Raw genomic sequence first — 10,119 nt, forward strand, 5'->3', positions numbered from 1 at the left:
CAGCCTCCCGAGTAGCTAGGATTACAGGTGTGTGCCACCACGCCTGGCCAATTTTTGTATTTTTAGTAGAGATGGAATTTCACTATGTTGGCCAGGCTGGTCTTGAACTTCTGACCTCAGGTGATCTGCCCACCTCGGACTCCCAAAGTGCTGGGATTACAGGCATGAGCCCCCACTCCCAGCCTTGCCCCAGGACTTTTGCAGGTGACATTCCTTCTGTCATGGCCCCTCCTGTTTCCTGTCCATCACTTTACACACTCCCTAAATATTGGAAGAATCCATTTGTCACCTGGAAAAGCATTAGCTCATCCCTCCTGTCTCAGCTTAAGTGTCCTTTGATTCTATTCAAGCAGCTGAAATGAAATCATCAGTGCAAGCTCTTTGCACAACATGAGTCTGTATCTCCAACACCTTTTTGTCACTTGGCTGGAAACTTTATTTTCTGTACCCATTTTATATTCCTGGTACCTGGCACTGCCAGTACCTGGCAAGTGCTTATCCACATTGGCTCAAGAGTGAAACTACTTTAATTCACAAAAAAAGACAAGGATGTTGTTCTCAAAGTCCTTCAGAACAGGCATCTCAGAACACTGGAAATCTGGGCTGAGAATGACTAGTTTTTCACTTCTCAGAATAGTCTCTCTCTCGTTCCTTTTCTCTCTCTCTCGAGACAGGGTGCTGCTCTGCTGCTCAGGCTGGAGTGCAGTGGTCAATCATAGCTCACTGCAGCCTCCACCTCCTGGGCTCAAGTGATCCTCCTGCCTCAGCCTCCTGAGTATAGCTAGGACTACAGGTATGGACCACCATGCCCTGCCTAGACTCTCTTTTTTTTTTTTTTTTTTTTTTTTTTGAGACAGAATCTTGCTCTGTTGCCCAGGCTGGAGTGAAACTGCGTGACCTCGGCTCCCTGCGACCTCAGCTCCCTGCAACCTCCGCCTCCTGGGTTCAAGCGATTCTCTGGCCTCAGCCTCTCAAATAGCTGGGATTACGGGTATGCACCACCATGCCCAGCTAGTTTTTGTATTTTTAGTAGAGACAGGGTTTCACCATGTTGGCCAGGCTCGTCTTGAAATCCTGACTTCAGGTGATCCACCCACGTCGGCCTCTGAAAGGGCTGGGATTACAGGCGTGAGCTACCACACCCGACCTAGACTCTCTTTTGAGGTCTCTAAAATGACACAACTGTGGGGGATTATGGAAACTTGGGGGCCAGAGGAGTGGGGACTGGACACAAGAGAGCTTTGGTTTCCAGGCCGGAAGGCACTGCGTGGAGCTCACAAGCTGCATATCGGTGGCTTGGTTCAGGAAGTCTCTGGGTGCCTCCCTGTGAGGTCAGTCCTCCCTCAGAATGCCATCCTCTGTGAGCTTCCCCCCTTCGTTCACACACACAACCTCCAACTGCATGGATTCCTGGGCGTACTCCTGAGGCCTCTCTCCTGGGCTTGGAGACACCGTCTTCTTCCTGTGTCCCCACAGGGTCATCCCTCTGTGTGTGTGTGTGTCCTCATCTCCTCTTCTTATGAGGTGTCTTAGTCCATTTCAGGCTGCTATCACAGAATACCATAGACTGGGTGGCTTATAAACAACAGACATTGATTCTCCCACAGTCCTGGAGACTGGGAGTCTGAGATCCAGGTGTGGGCTAGGCTGGTTCCTCCTAAGGCCTTTCTCCTGGGCTTGTAGATGCCATCTTCTCCCTGTGTCCTCATATAATCTTTCCTCTGTGTGTGTCTGCGTCCTCATCTCCTCTTCTTATGAGGTGTCTTAGTCCATCTCAGGCTGCTATCACAGAATACTATAGACTGGGTGGCTTATGAACAACAGACATTGATTCTCCCACAGTCCTGGAGACTGGACGTCTGAGATCAAGGTGTGGGCTGGGCTGGTTCCTCCTGAGGCCTTTCTCCTGGGCTTGTAGACGCCGTCTTCTCCCTGTGTCCTCATATAATCTTTCCTCTGTGTGTGTCTATGTCCTCGTCTCCTCTTATTAGGATACTAGTCCTATTGGATCAGGACCCACCTTAGTGACCTCATTTTACCTTAATCTCCTTCTTAAAGGCCCCATCTCCAAAGGCAGTCACATTCTGAGGAAACTGGGGGTTAGGACTTCATCCTATGAATTTGCAGGGAGACATAATCCATCCCATAACAGCTTGCCTCAGACAGAATCCGTGTCTGTCTTGTTACTTTCAAGACAACATGGGGCCGAGCATGGTGACTCACGCCTGGAATCCCAGCAATTTGGGAGGCCAAGGCGGGCAGATCACCTGAGGTCAGGAGTTTGAGACCAGCCTGGCCAACATGATAAAACTCCGTCTCTACTAAAAATACAAAAATTAGCTGGGCGTGGTGTTGCACACCTGTAATCCCAGTTACTTGGGAGGTTGAGGCAGGAAAATCGCTTGAACCTAGGAGGCGGAGGTTGCAGTGAGCCGAGATCGTGTCATCCTGCTATTGCACTCCAGCCTGAGCAATAGAGTGAGGCTCTGTCTGAGAGAGAAAAAAAAAAAAAAAAAACATGGATAGGAGCTGCTGGGGTCAGAGAAAAGAACTGGTGAAGTGACGCTGACATCTCTCAAAGGGACAAGCACAGACATGAGAAGCAGAGTCAACAGTTGGCCTGAGAAATGCCACAGGAGCTCATGGAAGCCAAGAAAAAATGTGCTGCATTTCAAAGGGCACAGAGAGAATCTTGGGTTCCTCTAGATCAAATACTAAGGGAAAGAGACCACTGAGCTCCAAGCATGACTGGAGTCATCCTGAGAAAGCTGGCTGATGTGTGGTAAATACTTATAAATCCTCAGCCACCTATCAAGTCAATGGAGGGAGAATGAGAAAGAGAACTTGGAAAGGCCTAGGACATTCCATCTCTGGGGTCTTCCCAATGTTGCCCATCAACAATTGCCTTCGTTGTCTGAGAGACTGTTCCAGAACACCCCATCTTGGAGGGATGTTACACATTGTTTTCTAGGGCTCTTCTTCTTTCTCAAGATACACATTGGGGAATCTAGGCTAGCCTGGGCTCATTTGGGCTAGCCTGGGCAAGAACACTGGTTAAGGGGAATTTCTGCTCATGAACCACAGTATCCATAATTAAGTTCCAACCAGCTTCATTTTTCCTCTTCCTTTGGTGCGTACGTTAAATTTGCTCATTTCCTGTGTCAAATACTCCATGTTCTCATGTTCAATTGTGAAAGGAAAATAAATCTTGGGACCCCAAAATCATTAAGCCAAGGGAAAAGTCAAGCTGGAAAAAAAAAAAGTCAGACCTGCCTCCCATTTTCTTTCTAAATAAGATAGCTATAAAAATTTTTTTTTAAGTTTTTTAAAAGCTACATACTGTCCTCACAATCTGAGGAAAGTAAACTGTTTTGTTTACCCTACAACAGTTCTGAGGAATTTCAGCCTGGCAATGTACACTGATAGCCCGTCTTCCCAGGTGTGGGACAGAAAGTCATCCCTCTGCTCCCCGGAGACACATGCATGTCTGATTGCTTCCTCTGCCCTATTGTTGGTGTAAAAATGCAGATTCACTGGGCCAGATTGAGGCCCAGTGAACTGTCCCTTTGCCCCGTCTCACATGTAAATTGAGTTTTCAGTGAAAGGCCCATCAAGGACTTAGAAGAATGCAACTAGTTGTCTCTTATCTTCCTCTGACCTGGAAGCCCCTGCTTCCAGTTGTCCCGTATTTCCAGATCAAACCAATGTACTTCTTACACATATTGATATCTCATGTCTCCCTAAAATGTGTAAAACCAAGCTGTGTCCTGATGACTTTGAGCACTTGTCATCAGGACCTCCTGAGGCTGTGTCACGGGCATGTCCTTAACCTTGGCAAAATAAACTTTGTAAATTGATGAGACCTGTCTCAGATATTTTGGATCCACACAGTATTAATTAATAATTCAGGACTGCCATGTTAAAGGCATCAACATGGCTGGGTTTAAGCACAACATGAAAAACCAAAGTTGGAAAGAAAGCCTCCTCTTTGTCGGGCAAGCGTCAGGAGATTGAGGCTTGAGTCATGGGGGGTCACCTCCCCAGCCTGAGCCTCTCTTCCCCTCCTGTTGGGGTTCATGAGTCACTTTGCTGTGGGAGGGGCTGAGTGTTCACACTCTGAAGATGGCCCATCTTAAAGGATCTCGCATTTTAAGTTTTTTCTTTCTTTCTTTCTTTCTTTCTTTTTCTTTTTGAGATGGAGTCTCGCTCAGTTGCCCAGTCTGGAGTGCAGTGGCGCCATCTCGGCTTGCTACAACCTCTGCTTCCCAGATTCAAGTGATTCTCATGCCTCCTCAGCCTCCCGAGTTGCTGGGACTACAGGCCACGACTAATTTTTGTATTTTTAGTAGAGATGGGGTTTCACCATGTTGGCCAGGCTGGTTTTGAACTCCTGACCTCAGGTGATCCACCAACCTCAGTCTACCAAAGTACTGGGATTACAGACGTGGCCCATCATGCCCAGCGGCGCATTTTAAGTCCTGATGAATTCTCTGGGAGGGAAGCCTACAGCAGTCTGTTTAACCGGGTGTTTCCCAAGTATGTTTCAGCAAGAAACACGTTCCCTGTGGAATTCCCATGAGTACCTTGCAACATTGCCATGATCTGTGGGACAATGGTTTTCCAAAGACTAGGAGGAAATAGTGGGAGAAAAAGGTGGGTGGTGTTTGGGATTTTCATCATGAAAGGGGGAAAAAAGAAAGATAGCTGGCTAATGCAGTTAAGGGTGAGGTGGTATTTTTTGTTTCTGAGACAGAGTCTCATTCTGTTGCCGAGGCTGGAGTGCAGTGGTGCAATCTTGGCTCACTGTAACCTCCCTCTCCTGGGTTCAAGCGATTCTCGTGCCTTAGCCTCCCAAGTAGCTGGGATTATAGGCGCATGCTACCATGCCCAGCTAATTTTTGTATTTTTGGTAGAGACAGGGTTTTGTCATGTGGGCAACGCTGTTCTCGAACTCCTGACTTCAGGTGATCCACCCTCCTCAGCCTCCCAAAGTGCTGGGAATCCAGGCGGGAGCCACCGCGCCCGGCCTGAGGTGTTGTTTTTCAAGTGGGTATCATCTCCCTTGGGTCTTGGTCTCTATTTTTAATGACTCCTTGTAAGAGGAGATCATTTCTGTCCATCTGAATGTGCTGTGTCTGCAATGAATGGACACGCTGTTAAGCTGGAAAAGTATAAAGCCAGAACAAGCTACCAGGAAGCTTCCAGAACCCCTCTTGATTTAGCCAGCCTCACGCTGCTCTGCCTGGCAAACATTTAGGTTTTTAAGGTTGTTGAACTGCTGATAACTTTAATGGCCAGAATCTATCTTTTCCTTTCTTCGTTTCCCTTTCTTTTCTCTTTCTCTTTCTCTCTCCCTACCACCCACTCTTCTCTCTCTCGTTCACTCTCTTTCTTTTTTTGAATTGCATATTTTTCAGTGAGTGTAATAAATCTGTGGAAAAAACTGTCTGCCAAATGTTAGAAAAAACGGAGAAACCAACTCTAAAATACATAAAGTGCACGGCACACGTGGGGTTTTATGAATGGTTAAGCCAAAGTTATTTGGAGCACTGAACACAAGTGAGAAAAAGGACTTGTCTCGCAGCCTGATATGCTTTCTGTGATGATAATGCAAAGTGTTCTTTGAGTATAAAACCGCCTTTGCGAAAATTATGACTGAGGAAATGAGGACAGTGAAAGAGGTCAGACCTAACCAGCTCCATCTTGCTTCTAACCTTTAAGCTGTCCTTGCTCTTTCCTGGGTGTAGGCCAAACTAGCCTTTGGAAGGAATTTAGTTCATGGTTTCACTCTGAAACAAAATTGATAATACCCCTTTCCCAAAAAGGCCCCCTGCTTGCCTGGGAACCAGTCTGCCTCTGCAGGACTAACAAATTAGCTACAAGATTAGAAATGACAGTTTAGGGCTCATGCAGCCTCTGGCTGCGAGAGGCTGAACCTCCCCAAGTTTCTCCCGGGGGTAACATCACTATTGTGATGTTAAACCTAAGGTCAGTGCTTGAGATATTTTTGCAGCCCCCCGCACTGGATGGATCAGCTGGTCCCATCCAGCCCCATAATCTGGCTCAACCAGGTCTGCCATCCACCCAGGAACAGAAAACAGCAAGAAAACCTCACTTCAACCCCCTATGGCTCCATCTCCAACCTGACCAATCAGCCCTCCCCGCTTCCCAAGCCCCTAGCCGCCAACTTATCCTTAACAACTCTGCTCCCCAGGTGTTCCGGAGACTGAATTGAGTCGTAATAAAACTCCGGTCTCCCTTAGAGCCTGCTCTGCATGAATGACTCTTTCTCCATTGCAATTCCCCTATCTTGATAAATCAGCTCTGTCTAGGCAGCCAACAAAGTGAACCAGTTGGGTGGTTACAAGTACATCTTAGTGGTTTCCAGATGTCAAAGCAAAGGGAAAATGAGATTGTTTCTGTCCATTGGACTTTCTTGCTCCCCCCAGTGAGGAAGGAAAGTACCTTCCCAGTAAGGGAACTATTACACACATATTTCAAATGCAACCAGGCTAAACCTGCTAGTAAATAAAACGGCAAACATCATCCAACCGGACTGAGGAAGAGTTTCAGGCCTGCGGATTCTTACTTCCACCGCTGTTGGGATTCTCGGGCTGTGGGTAGGAAGGTGGTTTCGGCTTTGGGTAGATATCTGTGGAGAAAACGACATTGCACTGTTAGAAGGGAAAATTGTCCTTCCCTTAGGAGCAGCCTGCGGAAACAAGCACCTCAGCGTGACTGTCCACCTTGCAGTTTGTTCTCATTTGCTGCCCACGGTGTGTTTATAGATTGCCATTGTCTGCTTAAAAATCACTTTGCAGATAGAAAGCCTTGAATCCTGAAACTTAAAAAAAAAAAAAGAGGTGTCCGTTTTGTTACTAGAAGTTCGTTTCTATGGCAAGAAGCCAGTGTAGCTGTCTGCCATGACGGAGCAAACCATACAAAAAAGAAATCTAAGAATTGTCATGGAATACATTACTGACAGTCCAGCGCCTGTGATGAAGACAACACCAAACCTTCTGTTCCCGGACCAAACTGGGCTGCCATTTCTCACGGCCCAATAATGAAACACAGGTGAGCTGGGCAGGAAGCGAGTTTTTATTTCTGCAACCTGTTACAGGGAGAAGCCCTGGAAAGTATCACCAGACTAACTCAAAATTACAGTTTTCCAGAGCTTATATACCTTCCAAGCTATGTGGATATACGTGTGTGCATTTATCTAAAGATATAAGTGATTAACTTCTTTTCATCTATAACTAAGGTGTGAGTCCTGAGGACCTTCCTCTGGAGCCTCAGTAAATTGACTTCATCGAAGTGGGTCCAGGTGCTGCGGTGATTATCCTTATCTTGTCTCCTGCTAAGTCACGGAGGTTTGGGGCGTTCCTTCAAAGCCCCAATAAGCTTGTTTGTGGAGGTCTGGGGAGTTTCTGCAGACCCCCAGTAAAACTTGTTTAATCCTAAATGGGTCCTGTTAAGAATTTCTTCATTATTTTGTCATCCTTTAAGGCCCAGGGAAGGCCTGGGAAAAACTCTTGGTGGGCTTTTGTTACCTTCCAGCCTTTGTATAAGGGCGCTGGCTTTTAATATTTAACCCGTCAGTCAATACTGAAACAGGTGTTGTGGGGGCCTGTGTTAGTGAGACCTGGCCTGCCACACTTCCACTTCTCAGTTTCCAAGTGCTCTCACTCACACACTGTGAAAGGAACATAAATCTTGGGGCCCCCAAGTCACTAAGCTAAAGGGAAAAGTCTAGCTGGGAACTGCTTAGGGCCGACCTGCCTCCCATTCTATTCAAAGTCACCCCTCTGCTCACTGAGGCCACTGCGTATCTCATCGCCTCCTTTGGAAAGGCTCATCAGAAACTCAGAAGAAGGCAACTGTTTGTCTCTCACCTGTTCGTGACCTGGAAACCCGCTCCCTGATTCCAGTCTTCCCACCTTTGCTTCAAGTTGTTCCATCTTTCCAGACTGAACCAATATACTTCTTTTTTTTTTGAGACAGAGTCTCGCTCTGTTGCCCAGGCTGGAGTGCAGTGGCGTTATCTCGGCTCACTGCAACCTCTGTCACCCGGGTTCACGCCTTTCTCCTGCCTCAGCCTCCTGAGTGCCTGGGACTACGGGTGCCTGCCACCTCGCCCGGCTAATTTTTTTTTGTATTTTTAGTAGTGACGGGGTTTCACCGTGTTAGCCAGGATGGTCTCGATCTCCCGACCTCGTGATCCTCCCGCCTCAGCCTCCCAAAGTGCTAGGATTACAGGCACGAGCCACCGTGCCCTGCCTCTAGGTGATTTTTTTAAACCACTTTTACTACAGGCTGGGCATAATGGCTCATGCCTATAATCCCAGCACTTTGGGAGGCTGAGGCATGAGGATCACTTGAGGCCAGGAGTTTGAGACCAGCCTGCACAACATAGCGAGAACTTATCTCTACAAAAAATATAAATAAATAAGCAATAACTGGGTATGACGATGCATGCTTATCATCCAAGCTACTTGGGAGGCTGAGGTGGGAGGATCACTTGAGCCAAGGAGTTCGAGGCTGCAGTGAGTCATGATCATGTCACTGCACTCCAGCCTGCGCAACAGAGCAAGATCCCACCTCTAAAAGAAAAAAAACTTTATTACACAAGTGCGTGTGTGTGTGCGTTCATAATCAAGCTATAGTTTTCTTTGGTGCATGTTAAAATGGACATCAGTGTTGTCTTCCTTTGGTTACCTTTCCTCTGCCTGTCTTTTAAACTGCTTGTGATATTTTTGAGAGGTATTCCTACTGGTGCTAGAGACCCACTTCATTCGTATCAGCAGCACCATCGCCCCTGTCCCACGATGATGTCACTGGTGAGCATTTCATGTTCTTTCTTCTCTTATGAACAATGGGGCCACCAGCTTTCCCAGCTTTCCCCCATGCCCACGTGGTTGTGCTGTTGCTGTGTGTGCACCGCAAGCAGAATCAGAAGGGAGATATGCTCATATTCGGATGTCCCTGAAGGTCTCTTCAGGACTTTGACAGGGTTATAATCCCACCAGCGATTGGTCAGCTCTTGGGCTGCCTCAAATCGCCATTGCCACACCTTTAATTGACCTTTTTTTTTTTTTTTTTGAAATGGAGTTTTGCTCTGTTGCTCAGGCTGGAGTGCAATGACATGATCTCGGCTCACTGCAACCTCCGCCTCCTGGGTCCAAGCGATTCTCCTGCCTCAGCCTCCTGAGCAGCTGGGACTACAAGCCCCTGCCACCACACCCAGCTAACTTTTGTATTTTTGGTAGAGACGCGGTTTCACCATATTGGCCAGTCTGGTCTCAAACTCCTGACCTTGTGATCCACCCACCTCGGCCTCCCAGAGTGCTGAGATTACATGCGTGAGCCACCTTGCCTAGCCTAATTGACTTTTTTTTTTTTAAGAAAATAAAAGCCAGGCCGGGTGCGGTGGCTCAAGCCTGTAATCCCAGCACTTTGGGAGGCCGAGACGGGCGGATCACAAGGTCAGGAGATCGAGACCATCCTGGCTAACACGGTGAAACCCCGTCTCTACTAAAAAATACAAAAAAATTAGCCAGGCGAGGTGGCGGGCGCCTGTAGTCCCAGCTACTCGGGAGGCTGAGGCAGGAGAATGGTGGGAACCCGGGAGGCGGAGCTTGCAGTGAGCTGAGATCCGGCCACTGCACTCCAGCCTGGGTGACAGAGCGAGACCCCGTCTCAAAAAAAAAAAAAATAAAAAAAAATAAAAGCCCAATTGTTTAAATTGATTTAAATTTATACAGTGGCTTAAATTGACTTTCAATGACTATGTGTGACCCTGAGCATTTCTTACACACATCAGCTGGTCAACTGTGTAATTCCCTCTTCTTTGAATTTTTCTTTTCAGCAAATGCAATGATCATATCCCTCTTCTTTTAGTCGCCTTATAGTCTCTCTCCTCCATTTTCTTTTTCTTTTCTTTTCTTTTCTTTTTTTTTTTTTTTTCTTTGCTCTCCGTCTGTTTTGGTAGGAGCTATCTATACACAGTTTGTGCTCTGTAACCAGAATTTCTGCATCTATAGATCCAACTAGTCTTGTATTGAAAATATTTCGACCGGGCGCGGTGGCTCACGCCTGTAATCCCAGCACTTTGGGAGGCCG

The 10,119-nt window shown here is 47.2% G+C and overlaps 1 protein-coding gene across 6 annotated transcripts in view; it reads right to left on the bottom strand.

Moving 5' to 3' along the window:
* The window catches only part of LOC101027033 (Xg glycoprotein (Xg blood group)), a 35,309-nt gene extending 27,337 nt beyond the window's left edge, over positions 1–7,972 (bottom strand). For 5 of the 6 annotated variants that reach the window (XM_031661114.1, XM_031661115.1, XM_031661113.1 and 2 more), the window contains exon 1: positions 6,590–7,972. In XM_031661114.1, coding sequence (XP_031516974.1) covers positions 6,590–6,670 — 81 coding nt within the window. In that variant the 5' untranslated portion in view covers positions 6,671–7,972. The remainder of the gene's footprint in view (positions 1–6,589) is intronic. The other variant, XM_031661116.1, reaches the window with a different exon arrangement.
* Between the last annotated feature and the right edge of the window lie 2,147 nt (positions 7,973–10,119).

Source organism: Papio anubis, chromosome Y (genome assembly GCF_008728515.1).
Source record: "Papio anubis isolate 15944 chromosome Y, Panubis1.0, whole genome shotgun sequence".
Taxonomy (NCBI): Eukaryota; Metazoa; Chordata; class Mammalia; order Primates; family Cercopithecidae; genus Papio; species Papio anubis.